Source organism: Metarhizium brunneum, chromosome 1, assembly GCF_013426205.1.
Source record: "Metarhizium brunneum chromosome 1, complete sequence".
Classification (NCBI taxonomy): Eukaryota; Fungi; Ascomycota; class Sordariomycetes; order Hypocreales; family Clavicipitaceae; genus Metarhizium; species Metarhizium brunneum.
Window position 1 is genome coordinate 8207041 of NC_089422.1, and position 25072 is coordinate 8232112.

A 25072-nucleotide genomic window follows, 5' to 3' on the forward strand; every position below is an offset into this window, starting at 1 on the left:
AGAATGACGCGGGGGTGGGCAAATGCTTACCTACTTGGAGGTACCATGTATTGCCTGCCACCGTATCGTCATGAAACGAAACGGGTGCGCGATTTGACTATCTAGGCCACCGGTACTCTGAGAGCCGGCTTCATTAAATACTTGATCTGCTTGGCCAGGAAGGACTTGAAATTGGCGCTGAGCCTTGGGAATAGTAGACGCCTCGGACGCTCGCGCGCGGCTTCTTGCTGTTTCGGCTTTTTGCCATCTTACTACTTAAGTACGTAAGTACTTTGGCTCAATTCTCAAACCACAACAGGCTCAAATTCAAATTACTAGTAGTATGGATGACCCAACGCCCGGGACCACCCAGTCGACTACGCGGTCTGGGCTTGCGATGCGAACAGACCACCCTGCGCACTGAACGCTCACATATCGTATCGCCTTATATTGCATGTATGTATAATTTTAGATCCCAGCGCCGTTCTGGAACAGTAGATTGGCATAATGCGCTGTGTTGGGTGGTCTCCCACAGGTGTCTCGGCACATGGGTCTTGGTGCTCTCCTAACAGAGTAAACAAATGATTCAACTTGTCCTCGAGTGCGGAATGTAAAAGCAACGGAGTACGGCGTACATGACTTGATGGTAGGACGACCCTGCGCTACCCTGTCCGTTCATGTTGAGCTAACAGTGGGTCGGTAGATTGATGGCGGCTGGATGTGTTGGATGTTGGTTGGATCATGACGGCGTGTCCAAATGCATTGTGCTGGTAAATTGTCACGTTGTTATCAATCGCACCCCTGTGGCCGCGGTGCATTTCCAGTAGTACATCGAGTCCGTACAATACACACATTCAATGTTTCCATTTCCCCTCCTTTCATGCACCTGGTGCTCTTTCTTGTGCCTGGTTGGGACACCGCCGTTGCCTACTATTCTGTGATGCAGAAACAATTGAAGAGTGTCGACAGCGACCTGTCATTACGGTATTTGCAAAGACCATGGACCACCAAGGCCCGGCGATTGCATAGTCTTATGTATGGAGTATTATAGGCAGTTGGAAGTGAGGCGCGGGCGTGAGGCGCCGTAGTCCGTGACATTGAGGAGAACATTGAAAGCTTGGCTTGGGGTTGGACTGGAGTCACTGGACCTAGTACTAGACGTAACCTCCAGTCCTCCACGTTCACCCAGAGCTCGCTCCATCCTCACTCGCTTTGCAAGCACCGAGTTGCTCCATCCAAGACTCCGTTGCAGCGTCGAACATCCACCCTCGAGCACCCAACAACCCTCCCGTCCTCGAATACTCACCAGAACCACCATACCCCCAAACATCCACCCAACGCCCCCCGCCGTCGCTCCACGTCAGTTGGTGTGGCTTCGACCCGGTCCCCGTCCCCGTCCTGGTCCTTGTCACACCTCGCCCTGTCGTTCTCTGGGCCTGCCGCTCACCTGTCCTCTGCTGCGCCAGTAACAGCACTCGGGCTGGCTAGTGAGAGCACTCGAGGTCACCTCGCTGACAGACGGCCTGCCTTTAGCGAACCTTTCCTTTCTGAGGCCTTCCCGCTGGTGGTTCACTTACTCATGATCTTATTACTCCCGTGGTCGTCACTTGCTGCTCCTGTCGTTGCCCATTGCTCCCAGCCCGTCGCCTCTGCCCCGTCTCGGCTCTGACCGGCAACATACACAAGGCAACTCTGTCAGAAAAAACGAGGCTCGAACTATTCCTGTCCCCCAGCCTCGTTCTCGAGTATTCACAATCGCTAGTTCCGCCCAACTGGCCGTCATCTAGCTCGGAGTAAGCAGGCCCCGCAAGGAAGTGGCCTAGCAGAGAAAGCGAGCGAGCGAGCGAACGAGAATCAATACAACATAATATTAGCTCACGGTACATTGTTGATACTGCTCGACAGCTGCACAACCTTCACATAACGCCGACCGGGCCATCTTACGGGCCAAACCGACCTGGGCTGCTCGTTGTTGATAGCAATCGACACAGATTTGCTGTGCTGCCGCGCATCCCCACCGCGACGAATCGACAACAGCAATGCGTGAATAGTTGCATCAATCGGCGACGACCATTGACTGCACAGCTCGCCAGCTCCTGGTGTTGAGCCTCCTTCGCGCCGGCGTGGAAGCGTCGAGGAAGAAAAGTCTTCATCATGGGTGGGTGTATGAGCTCTAACAGCGAGGAGGCGGAACAGAAGAAGAAGAGTCAAGCCATCGACAGAGTAATAGAGGAGGATTCGAAAAGGCTACGGAAAGAATGCAAAATTTTGCTCTTGGGTACGGCACCCAAGGCCCCCCTTTGAGACTGTGATACCTGGCGGTTGCACTCTCTTGTCGCTGGCTAACTGTTGTTTGAATAGGTTCTGGCGAAAGTGGAAAGTCTACCATCGTCAAGCAGATGAAAATCATCCATCTTAAGGGATATTCAGAAGATGAATTGTATAACTATCGACCCACTGTATTTAAAAATCTTGTCGAATGCGCAAAAGCCGTCATCACCGCGATGCAACAATTTGACATTGAGCCGCAACTGGAAGAGAATAGGCGACACATCGAGTACTTGATGGAATATCAAGCCGAATCTGGCCCACAGGCACACATTGATCCCCAAGTTGGCGCAGCTATTCAGTCGCTCTGGGCCGACCCTGCGAGAGAGCGGTTGATGGAGCACCAGACCGAATTCTATCTCATGGATTCCGCAGAATAGTGAGCAGTGTCTCTATCTCTGAATCTTCAGACCCAAAGTCTAACACAATTGTCAATAGCTTTTTCCAGGAGGTGTTACGAATAGTTGCCCCCGACTACCTGCCGAACGAAATGGATGTGCTGCGAGCTCGTACCAAAACCACTGGCATATACGAAACGAGATTTCAAATGGGCCAGTTGAGTATTCAGTGCGTTTACACTTACACATTTTCCCAATCAAACGTCAATGCTGACTTCCGGATAGTATGTTTGATGTCGGTGGGCAACGAAGCGAAAGAAAGAAGTGGATTCACTGCTTCGAGAACGTTACGTCAATTATTTTCTGCGTCGCTCTCTCCGAATATGACCAAGTTCTCCTCGAGGAGAGCAGCCAGGTTAGCCGATGTTAATTTGCTGGGCATCACGAGCTTCTAAGACTGACCGGCGATGTTAGAACCGTATGATGGAAAGTTTGTTGCTGTTCGATTCTGTGGTGAATTCGCGCTGGTTCATGAGAACTAGCATCATCTTGTTCCTCAACAAGGTTGACATTTTCAAGCAAAAGCTGACTCGATCGCCATTGGGAAATTATTTCCCAGACTATTCGGGAGGAAACGACGTGAACAAGGCCGCAAAATATCTCTTGTGGCGATTCAATCAGGTGAACCGAGCACATTTGAATCTATATCCTCAGTAAGTCTTGTCATTTTGACCAAGTACTGCGTAGCCGGTGTGCTGACAACCGAATTCAGCTTGACACAAGCTACAGACACATCGAATATTCGACTCGTTTTTGCCGCCGTCAAAGAAACCATTTTGAACAATGCTCTGAAAGACTCGGGAATCCTATGATGGGGACCGCTGTACTATGTTCATGATTTGAGCAGGCGGACTACAGGGTGCTGGCGTCTTAGAGCATTTCATGGAGTTTTGGGGGGGCGTTCCTGATTTCGTACGTTTGGTGATGCCCACGGACGCGGCTTTCTTCTGTTTTACTTGTTTCACGACCCGGCCAATACAGATGGCCATATTAATTCACCCAGTCACGGCGAAAAAACGTCACCCGTGCCGAGCCTTTTCTTACTCGGCAGCCCCTGTAAGTGCAGGCGCGCGGGCACAGGCTTGAATGTGCGACCCTCAGCCCTTCACAGTGGCTTGGCGCTTACGGCACTACGGCGATAAGAAAAGAAGGACTTGAATGGAGACAAGACTATGCAATTCAGTACATCGGATAATGATGAAGTCTTGTGAAGACTGGAATGACGACATGTTTGATATGACTATCCGGAGGGCGAGTTCTCTACAATTTGGATATTGCGGAAATGTCAGGATCCCTGGAGAAAGAAAGGTCAAGGCTCGCGGTTGGCGTCGATAAAAATAAGAAAAGGCCTTGAATGATTGCAGAGTCGATACGGGTGTGTGGTGGTGATTGCTATTGAGCAGCAGGGAGCACGATGGTCCCGAATACCCCAGCCGTGTAAATAATGCTAGCATAATGAATTCGTTTTTCGGTGAGTGTTTAGCGTGCACTGCTCGACTCCTTGTCTCTCTCTCTCTTTTTTTCCTTTCCTTTCTTTTTTCTTTTTCAACAAAAACTTTTCGTTTAATAGTGTTTCTAGGATGATGGAAATACTAAAGACCAGGTGTTCGTCCACTTCAGCTATACTCGGTATGCCTTCAGCCATCAATTGATCGCGTCTAGCACAGGCCAGACAGCGGAAAAATCAAATAGGGTTGACGAACCTAGCGCCCGAAGTTGGCCAATTGCCGTATGCCATGGACCACCTCATGCTCAAAGTCGATGCAGCTATCGAGACACATTGCCGTGTCCCCATATGCTGGTGGCCAAGGCGGCTCGACCGTGAACAGTTGTGGGGCCGCATCGTAATAGCTCACCAGCTCCATCGTGGTCGGGAGATGGCTCAAGGCCTCTCCACACCAGACATGTAGACACCTCCTCGGTAGCGCGAGGACCAACGTTGAGGAGAGTCGGGATGCAGAATGACGTCTGCATGATTTGTATACGTGCTGCGAGAAGATGGTCATGGCATGGCAAAGGAGCAGCACGATGAGGAGACATATCCCTCGATGCATGCTGGGCCAGTCTACATTGCTAGATACCGTGGCCTATGGCCTACTTGGGCAAGTTGCTGCTCCGGAGCGGCCGGGCTACCGTTAATAGTGTATGTACGTACGAACGATGGCGTTGCCAGGTCCAGCGTGCCAATCTGGACCGCCGTACATCTGAAAAGCTTGACGGAATGCATGGATTGACGATGGACAAGGCCACAATGACGGAATGGAAAGTATATGTGGCCGTGGTGTCTGGTGTGTTAAGCTCTGTTGTTGCCAGGCCCTTTTCCTTTCCCCTCTCCTGCTCGCGTTGCCCTTTATTAGCCATTTCAAGTCCCTAGCTGTGTACGTTGGCATTTCTTGTTCTCGTCAAGCTCACCTTGTTGGTCTTTCCCCGCTTTCACCCTCCTCACCCTCGAGTGCTGCTCTTCACCCCACCATAGCTCTCAAGTGCTCCTCCGAAGCTGCAACAGCCCACTACTTACCCGGGGTTCGAGGTAGGCCGAAGCTCTCTCTTCCCTGTGCGTGACAATTTGCTCTCCGAGCAATTGAAGTTTGGGAAAGCTGCTATCGTGAAAGACTGGCTGATATTTGAAATTTAAAGTTCCTAGACGTCCATACCATGGCCACTGAACAACAACGACTGCCGACGAGGGAACGTCGCCCCTCCACCTCAGCTCCCATTGTGGATATCACTGGTGGTGTTGGGCCTGCTGGCATCTCTCGTCCGAAGCACAAGAGGACCTTTACGGGCTTCGGGCCCGGGGAAATCAAGAGCGTTGAGGGTGAGTGCTGCTGTAATAACTGCCGAGTACATGGTGGAAGACGGATTGTCGACTTTGTCCTGCCGTTGTTGTCTCACATGATGCTTGTACTACTCGGGAGCACCCATGTCTGCCGGAGACCGCAGCTAATCGACTTGCAGCCTCCATCCCCGAGCCTCAGCGGGAAGCCTGGAAGCGAAACCAAATAACCAGCTTCACTGACAAAGACGGGTTCGAAAAGGAAGTCGTGCGCCATGTGGAAACCACACTCGCCCGAAGCATGTTCAACTGCGACGAAATCGCCGCTTATTCTGCTACGAGCCTTGCCTTTCGCGACCGTCTCATCACTCACTGGAACAGGACGCAGCAGCGTCAGACGTACCGCGATACCAAAAGAGTGTATTACCTGAGCCTGGAGTTTTTGATGGGCAGGGCCCTGGATAATGCGATGCTGAATGTTGGCCTGAAGAACGTCGCCCAAGGTATGCAGTTTCTTCGCGCTTTCGCATTTGATTGCTATGATTGTGTGTAAGTGACTGACTTTGTGTCTGTGCTGGCAAGACGGCCTTGCGGAGCTCGGTTTCAGAATCGAAGATGTTGTCAAGCAAGAGCACGATGCTGCCCTTGGAAACGGTGGCCTGGGCCGCCTGGCAGCCTGCTTCCTGGACAGCCTGGCTACGTTGAACTTTCCCGCATGGGGCTACGGCCTACGATACCGCTACGGCATTTTCAAGCAGGAGATTATTGACGGATATCAGGTCGAAGTTCCTGATTACTGGTTGGATTTTAACCCCTGGGAGTTTCCCCGTCACGATGTGACCGTAGACGTATGCCTCCTTCCTTCGTATCTTCCGAAACAACATCTCGCTAACCGTGTAGTTGCCTGTAGATCCAATTCTTTGGCCAGGTTAATAAGAAAACAGTTGATGGCAAAACTGTATCCGTTTGGGAAGCCGGCGAGATTGTCCAGGCCGTTGCCTACGATGTCCCCATCCCAGGCTACGACACTCCGACGACCAACAACCTCCGTCTATGGTCGAGCAAAGCCTCTGGCGGAGAATTCGACTTCCAGAAGTTCAACAGCGGCGACTATGAGAGTTCCGTGGCGGATCAACAGCGCGCAGAAACTATAAGCGCGGTGCTGTATCCCAATGATAACCTTGAGCGTGGCAAGGAATTGCGTCTGAAGCAGCAGTACTTCTGGGTAGCAGCGTCGCTGTATGATATTGTGCGCAGGTTCAAGAAATCCAGGAGGTCATGGAATGAGTTCCCTGATCAGGTGGCGATCCAGTTGAATGACACACATCCTACGCTGGCGATTGTGGAGTTGCAAAGGATTCTGGTCGATATCGAAGGCTTGGAGTGGGATAACGCGTGGGAAATTGTCACGAGCACTGTAAAGTCCTCCCTCTTGTATGCGTTCCGTTATGTTTCTGGATGACGAGCTAATGAGGATTAATGGCAGTTTGGATACACCAACCATACGGTCCTCCCAGAAGCCCTCGAGAAATGGCCTGTTGGCCTGGTCCAGCACTTGCTCCCTCGGCACCTCCAGATCATCTACGACATCAACCTGTTCTTTTTGCAAAGCGTAGAAAAGGCCATCCCTGACGACAGAGACATGCTCCGCCGGGTATCCATCATTGAGGAATCCCAGCCCAAGATGGTACGCATGGCGTTCCTGGCCATCGTCGGCTCTCACAAGGTCAATGGCGTGGCGGAACTCCACTCGGACCTCATCAAGACCACCATTTTCAAGGACTTTGTTGAAATCTACGGCCCGGACAAGTTCACCAATGTCACAAACGGCATTACACCACGCCGCTGGCTGCACCAAGCCAACCCCCGCCTGTCCGAACTGATTGCCTCCAAATGCGGCGGCAATGACTTCCTCAAGGACCTAACGCTTCTTAACCAGCTGGAGAAGCACGTTCAAGACAAGCAGTTTCGCAAGGAGTGGGCAGAGATCAAGTACGCCAACAAGGTGCGTCTGGCGAAGCACATCAAGGACACTACTGGCGTTGTTGTCAATCCTGCCTCCTTGTTTGACGTGCAGGTCAAGCGTATCCACGAGTATAAGCGTCAGCAGCTGAACATCTTTGGCGTTATTCATCGGTATCTGAGCCTCAAGGCCATGACGCCCGACCAACGTAAGAAGCAGTTGCCGCGCGTGAGTATCTTTGGCGGTAAAGCTGCGCCGGGGTATTGGATGGCCAAGCAGATTATCCACCTGATCAACTCGGTAGGCGCGGTGGTGAATAAGGACGAGGATATTGGTGACTTGCTCAAGGTTATTTTCTTGGAGGATTATAACGTGAGCAAGGCGGAAATAATTTGTCCTGCTTCGGATATTAGCGAACATATTTCGACCGCTGGAACAGAGTATGTTTCCCCTCGTCATTGGTCTGTTTCGTTTCAGAGAATCCAGAGCAGGCAGAAGACTTCTTCTCATTGAACGAAATGGTACTGACGTTTTCACAGGGCCTCTGGAACCAGCAACATGAAGTTTGTCCTCAACGGCGGCCTCATCATTGGCACCTGCGACGGCGCCAACGTAAGTCTCCAACACTGCAAGGTTCAGTATGTAACCGTGTGCTTCAGACCTCTAATGGTAGCAGATTGAGATTACGCGTGAAATCGGTGAAAGCAACATCTTCCTTTTTGGCAACCTCTCCGAGGACGTCGAGGACCTCCGCCACGCTCACACTTATGGCTCCCACACAATCGATTCCGACCTTGACAAGGTCTTCAACGAGATTGAAAAGGGCACGTTTGGCACCCCGCATGACTTCAGCGCCATGATCGCCGCAGTCCGCCAGCATGGTGACTACTATCTCGTGTCGGACGATTTCCACAGCTACATTGAGACGCATCAGCTCGTAGATGAGGCGTATCGCAACCAGGATGAATGGATCGCCAAATGCATCACGTCAGTTTCTCGCATGGGCTTTTTCACCAGTGATCGGTGCATTAATGAGTATGCTGAGGAGATTTGGAACGTTGAGCCGCTTGCTGTTGACAGGCACTAGTTTTTGTCTTGGGACTAGCACCATCTGGGTCCCGTAAACAGATCACTACATTGGGATCCTCAGGGGGGGACACATGATTTTTGCATTTGGAATTCTTTGTTCTTTTGTCCTTTTTTTAGTATTATTTTATTTTCATTAGGGTATATTTATGGATAGCTTTACATATACACTAAATAGTAACGTATGCGACGCGATCACAATAGTATTCGTACAAGATGCGCGAGTATATCGGAGCTGTCTGGTAGCTTTCAGCTACTTTCACCATGAGTTTTCGCTGCAGGAAACGACGTCATCGCAACGGATAGTAGCACCGGGTTCAGGTTCTGGGCCGAAGCACACTTGGAAGGGTAGGCCCGCGTCCCCAGCTTGGGTTGTGGCTTGAGTACCAGGGACCTGAATTCATGGCCAATTTCTCCTTCCTTCTCGGGGAATCGTGTTCCAAGGGTGGCATCGGATTGTTTGCCATGGGTTGCCGGAGCATTTCGTCCACGAATGCTGACGCCTCTCGGCCCGCCGCGCCGATTCTGCACTGAGGCAGCGATGGACGGGCAGACCAGATCGGAGGACGCAATGGGGCATTAGCAGATAAGAAGTATCTCAGCATGGCGGCCAGGCAGACAAAAGACATGTTCCTGGCTAAGATAGCGTTAGTCCCTCCCGATCTCTGCGTCCCTTGAAGGGGTACGGAGTGCAGGCCACATTGATTTTTTAGCGCAGCTCTGAAAAGACAGGGCATTGGCGCCGAGGTGCTTTTGGGGTCCGAACTAGAGTACGGAGTAGGCGTTCTCCAATGTTGGAGACGGGTCCCTGCTTTGCAGCCGGAGGACAACTTGGTTGAACGAATCGCGGTGTGCGGGCTTGGACACAAAATGCATTTTTCGCACATGCAGATTTCGCTTGTCGTTGGGCACCCTGCCATGATGATGAAATTGAGGGGCGTGTGGCGCAGAAAGAGGAGGACAACGTAAAGGATCCTTGAATTTATGATCATCTGTCGACTCGCCGTAACAACGCCTATGACGTAGGTGCGTGTTGTGCCCGTTTGTTGTCAAGGTCCCGATGCACATCCTTTTCCCCTGCCGTGGCGGGGGAGGGGTAACAAGGCATTACTAGTATTCTTGAACATTCGACGCATTTTGCACGACAAATCGACGTGTCAGATGGGTATTCTCAGCCACTTGGGCCCTTGTTGATGCAGAATTGCATGGAGACTATCGAGTGTCCACTGCTGCCGTCGAAGTTGGCTAGCTGGTCCCCGAAGCTAAGTCGTGGCAAGATTTCCGGATTAGTATGCATGTCGATGAAAAGTCGTGCAGATTTGAACATCGTCGGGAGTCTGGTGTCGTCACAAACCATCTCGGATGTGCCAGCCTGCCGAGTGCCAGGCGTTTGTGCAACGGGATTTTACACTTGTAAATTCGGTTGTCGCTGTGGCTTGTTGTATTTGTCGGGTAGAGGATTTCTATGAATGCGCACTGCTCCGAGAGTGTGGTTGGGAATCGATATCCCGATACCTGGGCGGAAGGGTCAAGCGTTGTTGGCATGAAGCCTCGGAAGTTATCTGAGCGACAAAGAAGCCGAATGTCCAAATAAATTGGCAGATAGATGCAGCCATGATTTAAGAGGAAAGAGCGAGTGTCAGCACTTGTCGCTGGCTCCTAGGGAACCCCCACGTCGTTATTCACCACTGATACTCTTGCTTTCTGGATGCTCTCCTCGCTGTCCTTCTTGCTTCTTGATCAATTCTTTGCTCCCAGCACCGCCTTTCGCGACATTTCTCGGCGGATGTTGAGGCAAGCCTTCAAAGTTCAGTCTAGCTCTGCCCTCTGAAGTGGCTCTCTTCCCAGCGCTTGGGGCTTGCGATGCAGCGTCGCTGGCACATGCGCCAACACCAGGGTGCTGCAGTGCCTGGGATCTCGATCGATGATCCACTCGAAAAGGGCCAGCCTCAGCACAGCCATTCGCTCTGGTCGAGCTAACGGACACGCCCACCCCCGATGCAATACCTAATGATCCCTATTTGCCAATGACCTGTCTCGAGCGGACACGCCTCCGAGGACCATCAACTAACACGGTTACCATGCCATACGCCCTGGTTGAAGTCAAAGCCCAACTCACAGACAACGGGTCGGCTGCTTCATTCCTATCCGCATCCTAGCCGGCCGGCCCCTGCCTGGTCTTGGTTTCGGTTCTGTTGTTTTGTGCTGTACCGTCCTGTTCTTGCTTGATCCCATGAGCAAAGCCCAACCGAGACGGATCCGAATATTACGACATTACCTCTCACCGTCCTCGCACCACCACTTGCTTATTTACTCCCTTGTTTCCTCTCTCCCTCAATACCACTGTCGATAATCATTGATCATATAAGGTTCGAGGATCCGCGGCTTAGTCTTCAGCTCTCTCTGCATTGCGAAGCATTGAAGGGTGATAACAATAACCGTTCAGCCACCCTCGGTTAAGTTCTTGACAGAGCTGGGGAGGTTCTAGAACAACAAAAACAGGGCGGGATCTTTAACGCTGCTGGCCAAAGCTTGGCTACTCCCAACTACAAACAGTACGTTCCTCTCTGACGGCGCTGAACAAGATCGTCTGTCGATGCCGGCCTGGTTAACACGGTCGCAGTTTGATTGTTATTGTGTAACACCTCTCACAGTTTCTATCTATACTCTCAGAGGTGCGTAACGTGTGATACCATGAGACTCTCTGCCCCCTCCCACCGACAGAAACAACCCGAACGAACACACCGGGCGCCCCGGCACCCAGGAGCTTTGGACTGGTCTGTCAACGCTTCCGTTTCGTCCCACCCTCTTGCACCCGCTCTTGTCTAGCAAGCATAAATGAGGCCGAGAGGATTCACCCATTAGGGAGCTCAAGTCATGTATCCCCCAGCACTTTGTGGGCACGGTTGGCTCGCAACACTTGGCAAAAGAAGACAAATAGAATGCCTAGGAGGTTCTAGCGGAGCACTATTACGCAGAGCCTGCTGGGTGCGAATTCTTGGAGCGCTCATTCCCATGCTGCTGAGAGTCGCAATGCAGCCGTGAGCCGTTTGAGTGGACGGTGAGCAAACAGCCAAACAAGCTGTTGTATTGGCACATGAAGGACACCTATGGAAACTCTATTTGGCCGCTCCACAGAGGCACAGGGAAATCTGTCCCTTATGGCAGGCTTAGGACATGCTCACCGACATCGACATTGTGCCGACGACACAAGTACAAATGCATTTGATACTGGGTCCCTGTGGATTGGCATTGATCGTTGGCGCGAAGCTGGTGGCGCCCCAAATGCCACTGGAGCCCGAGAGCCTTTCCCCCACCTGCAGCTCAGACGCACGAGTTTCCTTCCTCCGTTTCCAGCCAGACCGCAAAGCTTCCCTCTTTTTGACTCAACTTTGTCCCCGATTTGATCTTTCTCACTCGCATCACCCCGAGGCTGCAATTGCCACCAGTGACCCGCAGTCACATCGCCATTACTGACAGTTTTTCAGTCTTTTTGCTCGGCTCGTCCAGCGACCGATACCAGAGCCTCGCCAAACCCGCCGTCTGGCTTGCCCCGCTCGTCCATCTGCGTTGCGACAAGATTTCCTCCAGTCACGAGCAAATTGCTGGCTGCCGCAGGTAAACCTGGGCACACAGCATTTCGTACAAACTGCGCGCACAGCCGAAATTGATCGGCCGATTATCCAGGCGCAGGGGATAGCCACAAACTACCACTTGCGTTCCTGGCATCGGAGCCTCGTTGTTTTCATTCCCATAACCACCCCGCCATCTCGAGGTCCAGGACACCGTAGTTCCAACCGCAGCAATGGCCGAATTCGTACGCGCCCAAATCTTCGGCACGACTTTCGAAATCACGTCTAGGTAGGGGAAAGCTTCTAAAAACAATGGGATATTTCAAAGGCGGTTCAATCTGCTGTATACTGACTGGCATTGTAGATACTCTGACCTTCAGCCTGTGGGCATGGGAGCATTCGGTCTGGTTTGGTATGTACACTGATTATGCCATGCAGCCGTAATGTACCTTTGGCTAACCCAACGGCCGCCAATAGCTCTGCACGAGATCAACTCACAAATCAAAATGTTGCTGTCAAGAAGATCATGAAGCCATTCAGCACCCCGGTTCTCGCCAAGCGAACATACAGAGAATTGAAGTTGTTGAAGCACCTCAAGCACGAAAATGTATGCCAGTCCTGAATACCGTACCTTGCAGCCTTGTATCTCCTAATACTAACTTATGACGACCAGGTTATTTCTCTGAGTGACATTTTTATTTCCCCATTAGAGGATATGTATGCGTAGTCCTTAGAAGCTTTTTTAAAAGGACATACTAACCTGCTATGCAGCTACTTCGTCACCGAACTCCTTGGAACAGACCTACATCGACTTTTGACCTCGCGACCATTGGAGAAGCAGTTTATTCAGTACTTTTTGTATCAAATCATGGTATGTAACCAAGCGTCATCGAGTTTCCCACCGCTAGACTGACAGTTTACGCACAGCGAGGCTTGAAATATGTCCACTCGGCCGGCGTCGTGCATCGTGATTTGAAGCCTAGCAACATTCTGGTCAATGAAAACTGCGATTTGAAAATATGCGACTTTGGTCTTGCCCGAATCCAAGACCCTCAAATGACTGGATACGTCTCGACGCGATACTACCGAGCCCCTGAAATCATGCTCACGTGGCAAAAATATGATGTCGAAGTAGACATCTGGAGCGCAGGCTGCATTTTTGCTGAGATGCTGGAGGGCAAGCCGCTATTTCCCGGCAAAGATCACGTCAACCAGTTCTCCATTATCACCGAGCTCTTGGGCACCCCTCCTGATGACGTTATCAACACAATTGCTAGCGAAAACGTGAGCTTCATGCCTTGAAATTTTACTGGCCACTCTGTCTACAGTGGTACTAATGTCTTTCAATATAGACACTAAGATTTGTCAAATCCTTACCTAAGCGAGAACGCCAACCCTTAAAGAACAAGTTCAAGAACGCCGACGCCCCAGGTAAGAGTTTCTTCTATAACGAGAGACGTTTTGATACGGGATACCTAATCCGGTGCTATAGCAATTGATTTACTCGAGAAAATGCTCGTATTCGACCCCAAGAAGCGGATCACAGCTACCGAAGCTCTTGCACATGAATACCTTGCCCCGTACCATGACCCAACAGACGAGCCGGTGGCTGAAGAGAAGTTCGATTGGAGCTTTAATGATGCAGATCTACCCGTTGACACGTGGAAGATCATGATGTACGTAACTGCTCCTTCTGCTCATAAGTGTTCTACCTAACCCGCATTGCAGGTATTCCGAAATTCTTGACTACCACAATGTGGAGGCTGGTGTCGCCGCTATGGAAAGTCAAGAGTTCAACGGGCAATAAATGAGTCAATCAAGCGATTTGTATACGCCAGCATGGATAAGCGAATGGTTGGATACCTTGTCGGGTCAGACAACGTCATACGACAGTCATTTAGTGAAAAGACGGTGCTTGGAGCGCAATCACATCTATCAGTACAGAATACACGCTGGCAATGTATGAAGGAGTGGGAGATGAACAGGGCTGGATGTGTGCATGTGAGACTTCGGAGAGGTGTCAATAATATCAAGTCATGGCGTTTGGGAGACTGGTGGGTCGGGGTTACTCTACTTACTACTCATATTTCAACATCCTCTTCTTTGTACAAGGTCTCCGGAATTGTGGAAGCCTAATAGCACGGAGCTTTGCCGGAATAAAATGGTCATCATTAGGGCTTTTACCCCCGCCGTCGTGATGCAGCATGCCTACCGTACGAAGGAAGTTTTGGAGCAAACCAGGTATCACCCAGATTGCGCAGTTCTCTGTTTTGCTTACTGTCATGTTTTTGGAAGTGGTAGGTAGCTTATACTTGGCAGTGGCTAAATATACATTCCTACAAGCTGCGCATACAGAATTTACATGGGCACATTTTTTGAAGCTGGACAATCAATTGGTATCAATTTGTATCAACATTCATCCAAAGTTGCAACTATCAACAAAGGTCCTCATTGATTTTGAAGCTCATAGAGACAGCTTTTCAATGCGCTCCGGCCCATTATGCAGTACCACTGCTCAGTTTTTATCAACGCCAGCCGGGGAGTCTTTCTTTCGTCGTAAATGCCAGTCTATATATGTGTAAGTGATGCCGTAATTCCACATGTATCGAGTTTATTTCTCCTCCAAAAGCCTTTCAAGCTCCTCCATTTCCCCACTATGGTAGACCATGTCATAGAATTGGCCTTTAGCGTCGTAGAGTTCCTTGGGCGAGCCGTATCTGAAAATAGAAAAAAAAAGTATGCAGGTTAGCAACGACGTAACTTGGGGAGGGTGAAGGAATATTAAAAGCTTACTCTAGGACCCTGCCGGCGCTCATGACAACCACCTTGTCGTAGTCAATGATGGTTCGAAGACGGTGGGCAATAGTAACGAGGGTGCGATCGTCATCAGCTGCCTCGAGGTCGTCACGGAGGATTTGCTGGATACCTCGATCGGTCTCGTAGTCCATGCTGGCGGTTGCTTCGTCCAGGAGCATTAGTTTGCTCTTGCGGATTAAGGCGCGGCAGAGAGAGAGGACCTGGCGTTGGCCATGAGAGAAGTTCTCCCCGCGGGCATCTACCTCGGTCGACAGCGTGATGGCCTGGGCGTGTCCACGGATGGCGGCATTGGCGTCATTATCGTCTTCTTCAGTGACATCGCCGGAGAAGGAGGCGATGCCTTTGCAGTTGTCGAGAGCTGCTTCGAGCTGCTCTCGTGGAACTCGGCCGGTTGGGTCAAGATTGGACTCTACGGACCCATTGAACAGGACCGCTTCCTGGGGGATGATGGTGAGACTTTCACGAAGGCGGGTTCGGGGAAGTTTTGTGATGTCCACGCCATCGAATAAGATCTCACCCGATACAATCTCGGTGAATCGAAGTAGTGATAGTACGAGCTGGCATCCGTCAGCATAGAATGCTCCTGATTAACGGTTTTCGGAGACCTTGACGTACAGTGCTCTTGCCAGATCCAGTCCGCCCTACGACGGCAACCCGTTCTCCGGCGTTGAACTTGAGGTTGATATTACTGAGAATGTCTGGGCCATCAGGATCATAGCGGATTGTCACGTTTCGAAACTCAATCTCGCCGGACCGGGGCCAGTTCTTGGGAATAACGTGAGTTTCGTCATCGGCATACTGGCCTTTACCTTCATCTGGATAAGGCCTGTCATTTTTGTCCTCGGACTCCAGCTTCACGTATTCCTTTACTCGGTGGAACTACACTTCCAGTTAGCGAGGCTTTTGCGCAGCAATTTCAATGCTTATTGAATTTTGTAACATACGCTTTGCATCTCAACTTCAAGGTCGTTCATAGCTCGGACCATGTAGAGAACAGTATTGCTGAGATCATTGGCGTTGGTTAGAGAGAAGCCAACCAAACCCGCACCAACAATGCCGGCCTTGGAAATGGCAATGATGCCAGCGAAAAGTGAAACAAGTGACGTGACGAAATCTATCCTAACACCAACCCATCGGTTGCAATTATAGTTTGCCTCAGCCGTTGCAGACCAAATACGGAGCTTGTCAGCAAGGTCAAATCTGAATCCCTGGGCCTTGTCCTTTCTAGCTCGAATAATGGCAAGCCCGGAAAGGGTGTCAGCAAACTGCGAAAATACAGGAGACTGAGAGGATGATGTGAGGCGCTTAATGACGACGGCGGTTCTCGTGTACATTTCCCCAATCAACACACCGATAAAGCAGGTAATAAGCCCAGGAATCATGAAGATGGGCATGATGGAGCTGACAGCACCCAGTCGGAAGAAAAGCATCATGAAAATGTCCACGATTTGACGCACCATGCCGCTAAGATTGCCATCAATTGATGCCATATCGCCAGAGAATCGGTTGGTGATTCGACCCACTGGGATGGTCTTGAACCAAGACAGGGGAACACTCATGATGCTTCGAATAAAGTCATTGTGCAGACGTCTTGCGGCACGCCAGCCGCCCCATTCAAACATGATGACAATAAATCCAAAGGCGATGATCTCGAGAAAAATGAAAGCAGCAAAGATACCCAGGTAATAGGCAACATCTACCGGACCGCCCTTTTCGTATGCTTCAACCCAAATGGACAACCAGAAATTGGCACCGAAATAGAAAATGTTGGCCAGAAACAGGCCAAGTATGCAGGCAATAGCGAAAGATGGGTGACCGAAATATCCCAGATATCCAATCACGGTCCATCTGTTAACTTTACCCGAAGCCTTTGCTTCCTGGTCGACGATGTCCTTGACGGAGACGTCCTGGACAACCTTGTCAGGGTCATTCAAAGCGTCTGATATAGCTTGCAGATCCGGTTCCGGAGGTGTTTCCACCTCGGTTTCACTGCTGTCATCAGCATCGCCTCCGAGGACCTCAGCAATCTTGATCGGTCGGCGCACGACACCGATGTTGGGCTCAGCCGCCTTGACTTGTCCCTTTTCGAGCAAGATGGAGAGATCAGCTTGAGCAGCGATCCATGGAACTTGAGTAACGAGAACCACGGTGCGGCCCTTTAGCAAGTCGCCACAGAAGCAATGTTTCCAGACACCAGCAGAAGTCTTGGCGTCTAGGGCTGCGAAGATGTCGTCAAGTAGCAACAAGGGAGCCTTGGAGTACAGAGCCCTGGCCAGAGCTACCCGTGCCTTTTGTCCGCCAGACAAGGATGTTCCGTTCTCTCCAACCGATGTCCGATCCCCATCTGGTAGCTCGCGCAAATCTTCAGGAAGACAACATGCAGTCAGGACCCGGTCATATCGTACTTTCTCCATTGGGCTACCGAAGAGAATATTGTCTTTGATGGTCTCATTTTGCAGCCACGACGTTTGCGAGGCGTAAGCAATGTCGGCCGGAACAGAGATGGAACCGCTTTCTAGATAGGTCTCTCCCAAAATAGCAAGCATGAGCGTGGATTTTCCGCTCCCACTCTGGCCAGTAACGACATTCAGGCCGCCTTGGACAAAATCTAGTGAAATATCTTCGAGTCTGAAAATGGCCTTCTTGTTCCGCCTAAAATATCCCTTTTCAATGCGGAGCGGCCCCTCAGGGTATTGGACCAGTGGCACAGTGCTGGCAAAGTACTTGTCGAGTCGGCCAAAAGCAACAATAGCACCAGCAAAACTTCGAGCAAAATAGCTGGCCATCATGATGTTTCGACGGATGTTCTTCACAAGATACACCGTTGTGAAAGCCGTAGAAGCTGTCAACCGCTGCTTGTCGATTATGACGTGCAGGCCAAACATGACGAGTAATGAAAGATAAGGAAAGATTTGTGTGATCTGGTTGATGAAAACTTGCAGAACAGACACTCCCCACAACGCCTTTTGTTCCAATGCACGAGATTCGACAATCTTTTCCGTGATTGGCTTCTCCCAGGCAAAGTATTTGATGGCTTTGATGGAAGCCAAATACTCGGTTACAAGAGAAATTCGCGAGTCCTGAGCCTTCCGAACCTTCTTTTGTGTGCGGTACATCCATTTGCCGAGAAGAAAGGAGATGGGAGTTGCGAGCACGAGGATAACGACTCCGACGATGGACACCCAGCCAAGCATCCGGTATAAACCGACAAACGAAACGATGGTTCCAGCAGGAACACCCACCAGGATAATTATAACATCTCGTGCTTTGAAAATAGCCTCGACATCTGCAGCCATGAGGTTGGCCAACCGACCAGCCGAGGTGGCCTTTGTGCTGTTCTCTTTTCCCTTCTTTTCCTTGTCGTCATCAAATTTGCCGGCAAAAGGATCATCTTCAAGTTCCATAGACTCCAAGGCTCTTTGGTACAGCTCTTGGGTCATGGCAGACTTGATACGAACAATGAGTCTGGTGGAAGTGAAGACATATCCCTGGAACAGGATAGATCGACTCATGGGACCGAAGAAGGTGAGCAGTAACCATATCCACGGCCTATACACGGCAGAGCCGGGGTCGTCAAGGTACGCAAGCAGCTGGAACATGCCAAAAGGGGAGACGTTTTCGACAATATATGCAAGGCCAATCAAGATGGACATGAGGGCCAGTTCTGTTCGCTGGAAGCGTAGCGTGGTCCACAAGGTAGACTTGGAGGCAGCTCTGGCCAGCTGAACTTGGCGAAGAAGATAGAGAGGCTCATCATACCAGGCCAACTTTGGAATACCAGACATGTCGAGCTTGCCCCAGGTGCCCTTCCAGATGGTCGGAGTCAGCCACTGGTAGGTGCAGTAGTAGTTGACCCAGCTGGTTTCTTCCTCAAGGGCAGGTTCGTCGGGCACATGGAAACCCGGGATCTCGTAGGCGAGCTGAGGTTGAATCCATTGACGAGGCGTACACATGGCAACAGCCAGGCCGAATGAAAGGGCGCCTGCAGCGCCGACGACGCTGGCATCCTCGGTGCACTCGACGTCGATTTCGATGCAGGGAAGAAGCTGAGCGGTGATCAAGATGGCCAATTCGGCAACAATGATGAGATTGATGTGGTAGAGAGCTTCCTGACGCCACGGGGCCTCTGTGACTAGACGAGTCAATCCAAGGGCGAAGATGTATGCGACAAGAACGACGTTGAGCACGTGAGCGTGTCCTTGGAAAAACGCGGCGGCGAGGAAGGCGAGGGCCGCGGCTCGAGCCATCTGCGACAACACCTCATAGCCCCATCGAAGACCAGACGCCCTGGACTTTACGGCATGGTGTGAAAGGCTGCGTTTTGAGCGTCGTCTGATCAAATGCAGCACGATTAACAGACAAGATGTGGCGAGAACAGTGGCTTGCGGGATGCCAGAGCGAGCGGCACTCGAGGCCTCCACGACCCAAGGTACCTGGGAAGCGGCAGACGAGATGCTACGAATTGTCAGCGACGAACGACTGAATCGGCCAAGTTGCAAAGTGAATTGGCGTTGCGCAGACACAAAGTGCTCGAGTGTATTGAAATTGGACCGTACCGACTCGGAAACGTTTGGGGGCCGTTATCACCGAGCACAACGCGGTTGCGCATAGGAGAGAACTCATAGTCCCGGAACCTGTGTATCACCACGTTCATGGCTGCGACACTTAAGTCGGAGGCCGACGCGAGGATGAGCAAACGGGTGATGAGGTCTCGGCGAAAGCACCAAACAAACAATCAAGCGGGAGAATGGGCTCTGAACGCTGAGCTGCGTCGCAACTTGTCTCGGCCGTCACTCCCTCGGGCCATCAAGCAACCAACATCAGCCACCAGCGGACAACCCCCAGCAGCCCGCAAGGATCATCCAAGTTCCTTGGCGGCGCGGCGGCGGCTGCCGGAACCCACCTGGGGCTTGTCTCCAGCCCTGTTTCCAGAAGTGGTAGCAGGCGACTAGGTTCGTGAGCCTCGATCGAGCCGCCAATCTCGAGCAGCCGTGGTCAAACCGGTTGATCTACCAAGTCCTTGGACGAGACTGCGTGCTTGCAGAGTTGTGAAGAGTCCCAGGTTCCACAATTCACAGATTCTGGGGGACAAGTGGTGACACGAAGACGTGGCAACCATTGCAGGTTGAACCGGTCGACTGGGAATGGTGACGGCTGATCGAGGTTGAGAGGGAACCTCTGATTGACCACATGAGCAACGAGAACACGATACGGGTACCGTAACAAGAATGAGAGGAAACAATTCCAAGGATGAGCCACACCCTCAACGTTGACACAATGCCAGAGGCGTCTCGAGCTGCTCGAATGGGCTTGTTAAACGCTCCCCAATTTACCTTGCCGCGGCGGTTGCTGCCTCGTCTCACCGGTTCAGACGGCATCAACCTACATGTACGGAGTAGTTCGGGCGAACATGATAGCAGTCTGGCACCCCGATTGAGTCATGACAACCTGAAGGACGCATAAAGATTTGGTCTCAAAACAACGCTTGCACTGTCTTTCGAAACCGACACACTTGACTATTCCTATCCCAGCCGTGGAGTTACCTTGAACCCACGGAATGCTGTGCCGGTACGGTCCCGACCCTGGTACTGTACCCATGGCGAACCAACACTTTTGGACTTTCAACACCGTTGCCCGGCCGAGGGCGAGCGAATCACTATCATATATATATATGTCTTGTTTTAAAGCATGAGCACATGGTTTCAATACATGGTCGGTACAATTCGCGGTCGTGTATTTATTCTTGCGGTCGTAGAGCTGCAACTGCAACGCTTGCTGTCAACCAGACTCGGCAAAGATTCATAGGGGGACAAGCTTCCTCTGCACTTGGTTACTTACTAGCATGCTTTCAACAACCTAGTCACGGCCCGGTGGTGGTGGTGGCAGTGCCAGTCGCCGGTGAGCGCCAACGTTCGCCCTAAAGGGAAGGTCGGCGTTCACATGCAAAAGGCTGTTTTGGCTGTCGGGGCTTTTGTGAAATTGCCAGCCGACTCGATCTAAGGACCCGCCGTAAGCTGCTTTTACTATTGACTTCGTGTCTACTTTTGGTGGCGTATCAAGAAACAGAGCGCTGCGTTCTCGGCGTGGCTCCAGAAGACTGTCCGGCATGCGGTGTATGTGCCAATGACACAAGCAAATACCTAGTATCTGCTGACATCTCGTAGCATGATGTGTGATGCACAAGCGCCAAGAAAAAAGACGACTACGTCCTCGACGGCTGTTCTTCGTAAACGCGCAGCAGTTGGAGTTTGACAAACCAGAGACCCAAAATGGGGGGGGAACTAACTGAAGACGCGAACATACATGCACAGGAGACAACGTGGCAAGGGATATCATCTGTTACCCGGAAGAGACAAGCACCTCATATTTTTTTTCCTATCAACTGCAGGAGCTGGTGCTTGTATTTACGATTACGGATATCTCAACATACCGTAGGTAACCAAACCAGCATTAGCAAACTCACAGTGCACACACAGCAAACCGACTATTCACAACATGCAATGCTGGAAAAATTACCAAGTTACTTAAACACACCATTGATCACTCAATCCTCTTTAGCGCATTACTTGAAATAATCCTCTCTTCATACCCATTCATCACAATGGAGACCATGGCCCTCACAACTTCATCAACGCCGATCCTATAATAGTGCTTCTGGGAGAGCGCGTATATGTGGGTGATTTTGGATGATGATATACACCGTTCCAGAAGCTAACAGCCTACGACCCCGGTTCCGCCAGCTACAATGAACTTCATTGCGGGTGCATGGTGTTGACACTGTGGTATGTATTCAATGTGTTGTATTAACCTTGTCCTTCAGTTTGGGGGACTGTCTCAGTATATATAATGTGTCAGATGATGAACGAAGACGCAATACGCGACGATACAGCTCAACCCAAGAAATGACATCAAATGTGCAACCCACTGTTTCAATTAGATTCTATAGCTTCTCCCGCCTGTGTCTGACTCGAGTCCCCATTCCATCACCACAGATCTACATATCCAACTCGGAGCGCGATATCCTGAATGTTCCATCCTGCCTCGTGCTGAATCATGTTGCAAGCACGCCATCCATCGACGCGCTCCGAAAGTCGTTGTCTCCTGTCTGCAAAGACCTGCTATTTATAAAGTAGAATAATGCTTTAATGCATAGTCGATCGCCTTTTAATCAACCTGGCGTTAAACAGGAGCAATCGCCCCCATTTCCACAAGACCCAGTCCTTATAAGTCATAATAACCATACACCCCACAGCCAATCACCATTAATTGGTCTCATCCACACTATACTTCCACAATGGTAGCGCGCAGTCCTCCTATTCTCCTGCAGAATGGGAAAGCAAGACTAAGGCTCAGGGTTGTCGAGTCCCTGGTATACCGAACGCGCGTTATTTTTTTGAGCTCTCTTTTTTATGATGACTACTACTGACTAACTTGACGTACACGATATTGATTATATATGTATGCATCGTCGTCGCATAGTCTTTCAATATTTGATAATTATAGTTGAATAACTCTACACCAAGAATGAACCCCCTCCCTCTAGTTTTGCCAGACATTTTTTTTCCTCTTCCCTTTCAATCCTCTCGAGCCCTTCGGTCCGGGAGCCCGCGCCCAACGCCTCGCCTCATCCAACGTCTCGCACAACCTCACTCCCCCCAAGCACCGAATATCCTCAAGCCGCCTCGTCATGCGCGACACAAACGGCCGTCGCGTAATCCCCATCATGGCTAATCGACACCAAAGCACAGGCGTCCTCCGCGTCCCCCGCACCGGCCCTGATCCTCGCCACGGGCGGTCCGCTCCCCAGCGTGTCCCGCCGCCCGCCGGCCCTCGACTCGATCACGACATCGTGGAAGGTGAGTCTCCGGTGCGAGTGCGCCTTGATGGCGGCCTCCTTGGCGGCGAACCTGAAAACAAACCCCATCAGTCCCCTTTGCCCCCGACCCGTTTTGGGGGAACTGGGCACAATGCCAAACGTACCGTCCTGCCACAAACGCAGCCGTCTTCCACAAGTCGGTGCCTCTGGTGACGCCGCCGTCTCCGCGGCGGTGGTCCCCTTGCGAACTCGCCGCCGGCCATTTCAGCCGAGCGTCATGGCGGGCAACTTCCTCGGGGGCAAGGACGCGGTTGATGAAGCGCGTGCGGCGGGGGCCGCATAGGATGCTGTATATGCGTGAGATTTGGCATATGTCGGTACCGATGTTAATGGGGAAGGGGAAGGGGCGGATAGGGGGGGCCATGAGTGCCCGGCATGGCTGATTTGCATCACGATGAATTAGAATCTTGGAGCGGGCCGCGTTGTTGCGTGCACATGAAGCTGAGTGGTGCTTGGCCTTATCGATAGTGGGCGATGGCTACGTCATGAGGAGCCACCAGCTGCAGCATGCCGTCGTTAGTCATATTTCACGGAGGAAATGCTCCCCAAGTTTCATCATGATGTAACTCATACGCATTTCACTAGTATTAAGATCTCGGCTGGACAGATGTACCCCCTCACGTTAAGCTCTTTTCCCTAAACGCCTCATATTATTATCATTTGTACCACATATTACCACACCAGCATGTAAAAGTTGAGCGAATGCCCCGACCCTCGTAGACACATACACACATAATCAAATCAGTGATTCCAAGCACTGTGGTAAACTGAACATTCTGAGGAAATTCCAAAAGAAGAAGAAAATCCGAAAAAAAAGACGAAAAAAAAAGGGTACACAAGCTGTCCGCAATTCCATTAGACGGTATAGTTCGCCGTCGGCTGCTTGCCCGTATTGTCCGCAAACCAGTGTTAGTCATGGAGCAGAGGAGCCCGTTCAGCTTCACCGGCAGGCTGTGCCTCGCGGCGCCACAGATAGTCTCTGCCTGTCCAAGCTGGCACGGCAACCGTCACCGTAGCGAGGAACAGGACGGCCATGATGACAAAGGCAAAGATCCACTGGAGAGCAATGATCTGGCGCTCGAATTGAGCGACTCCAATGGCGGCAGCCAGGAGACTGAGCCAAAAGCCCATGGTGTAGTCCTGCAGTGTTTACGAATGTCAGCTTTGTTCGTGCTCCCCAACTGTCCGTCACAAGAAGGGCAAGAGCTGAGGAGTGAGGGAAAAAACGCACCTTGTAGGCAACAATAAAGAAGCCGCCGTAGGCCAGGATGGCCCAGATGAAAATGTTGCCAAAGATCCTGGCGACCAGGTTGTGCGGGTGGTAGACCATCATGGCGCCGTTCCAGTAGAGGGCGACAAAGGTCCAGGCCAGGGGCCCCGAGACGACGGGGGTGTGGATGAAGCGCGGCGACGTGTTGTGGCGGAAGTACAGGCTCGACAGATTGAAGAAGTTGATGACGAGCATGACCTCGGCCCAGATGAAGTGCGAGCGGACAAAGAGCATGATAAAGGCAAAGTGGAAGAGGTTGTTGACGATGAAGTGGCTGCCGACGCTGGCGGCGTAGTTGACGGTTTCGGGGGTGCGCGAGAAGAGGTGCGTGATGTAGCCGAACTGGAGGATGAAGAGGATGACCCTGGCGGTGCGTTAGAGACGGGTGAAAGACACACAATGGGAGGCACAAACCAGTAGATGTCGCCGAGGACGGGGCTCATGGTGAAGGCGGTGCGGATCAGGTTATTCTGGTCCCAGATGCGGCGGCGGAGGGTGAAGCCATCCTTGGGCTCGTGGATGGCATAGTAGATGGTCACGATGACGGACAGCAGCCAGGTGAGGAGGGTGAGCAGCTTGTAGGTGAGGATAGAGCCAGAGCTGTGAGACTCGCGGCGGCCAAAGGGATTCCCTGTGCCATGTCAGTATCGTGTCGCGTGCGAAATCGACCAAGTCCATCTCGTCTCGAGCGATGCTCTAGCCTCCTGCATCTACTCACAAGTATTCCAGTTCGCCATGGTGAAGATGACGTGTCAAAAATTCTTTACTCTTTCTCCCCTGGAAATAAATGAATAAAATCAAGACTTTTGGGCTGTTTGTTGTGCCAATCTGACCAGCGGACGGAATTCAGCTCTCGTCGTCTACGATCCTCGCGGGAAAGAGGAAAAATACCAAGAATGAACGGTGGGAGCAAGCAAGCACAGGAGGAAGAGGCCAGGGAGGGCAGCAAAGCTTGTATTTATTCAAGGCGAAGCGGGGTTGCAAAGTTGACTCTTGTAGCAAAGTAT

General features: G+C 51.4%; 6 protein-coding genes across 6 annotated transcripts; 3 read left to right on the forward strand and 3 right to left on the reverse strand.

The window, feature by feature from the left end:
- Positions 1-2133: 2133 nt before the first annotated feature.
- gna-3 (Guanine nucleotide-binding protein alpha-3 subunit) lies at positions 2134-3517 on the forward strand (the record flags this gene model as incomplete). The annotated part of the gene is made up of 6 exons (XM_014692596.1): positions 2134-2257; positions 2341-2686; positions 2746-2874; positions 2931-3060; positions 3120-3358; positions 3418-3517. The coding sequence occupies 6 exons, from the start codon at positions 2134-2136 to the stop codon at positions 3515-3517; spliced, it is 1068 nt and encodes a 355-aa protein (XP_014548082.1).
- Positions 3518-5360: 1843 nt separating this feature from the next.
- Positions 5361-8531, forward strand: GPH1 (Glycogen phosphorylase; the record flags this gene model as incomplete). Its single annotated transcript, XM_014692594.1, has 7 exons — positions 5361-5523; positions 5664-5984; positions 6064-6329; positions 6392-6898; positions 6968-7884; positions 7984-8056; positions 8121-8531. The coding sequence occupies 7 exons, from the start codon at positions 5361-5363 to the stop codon at positions 8529-8531; spliced, it is 2658 nt and encodes an 885-aa protein (XP_014548080.1).
- Positions 8532-12335: 3804 nt separating this feature from the next.
- On the forward strand, positions 12336-13909 carry HOG1 (Mitogen-activated protein kinase HOG1; the record flags this gene model as incomplete). The annotated part of the gene is made up of 9 exons (XM_014692593.1): positions 12336-12391; positions 12467-12514; positions 12580-12709; positions 12776-12819; positions 12874-12973; positions 13030-13386; positions 13455-13533; positions 13595-13778; positions 13831-13909. The coding sequence occupies 9 exons, from the start codon at positions 12336-12338 to the stop codon at positions 13907-13909; spliced, it is 1077 nt and encodes a 358-aa protein (XP_014548079.1).
- Positions 13910-14713: 804 nt separating this feature from the next.
- On the reverse strand, positions 14714-19573 carry abc4_1 (ATP-binding cassette transporter abc4; the record flags this gene model as incomplete). Its single annotated transcript, XM_066129946.1, has 5 exons — positions 14714-14819; positions 14896-15476; positions 15535-15798; positions 15864-19374; positions 19476-19573. 5 exons carry the CDS (start codon positions 19571-19573, stop codon positions 14714-14716), a joined length of 4560 nt encoding a protein of 1519 aa, XP_065985875.1.
- A 3018-nt stretch (positions 19574-22591) lies between these two features.
- G6M90_00g025030 (uncharacterized protein) lies at positions 22592-23159 on the reverse strand (the record flags this gene model as incomplete). The annotated part of the gene is made up of 2 exons (XM_014692591.1): positions 22592-22826; positions 22900-23159. 2 exons carry the CDS (start codon positions 23157-23159, stop codon positions 22592-22594), a joined length of 495 nt encoding a protein of 164 aa, XP_014548077.1.
- Positions 23160-23704: 545 nt separating this feature from the next.
- G6M90_00g025040 (uncharacterized protein) lies at positions 23705-24802 on the reverse strand (the record flags this gene model as incomplete). The annotated part of the gene is made up of 4 exons (XM_014692590.1): positions 23705-23935; positions 24027-24429; positions 24480-24696; positions 24784-24802. The coding sequence occupies 4 exons, from the start codon at positions 24800-24802 to the stop codon at positions 23705-23707; spliced, it is 870 nt and encodes a 289-aa protein (XP_014548076.1).
- Positions 24803-25072: the final 270 nt, after the last annotated feature.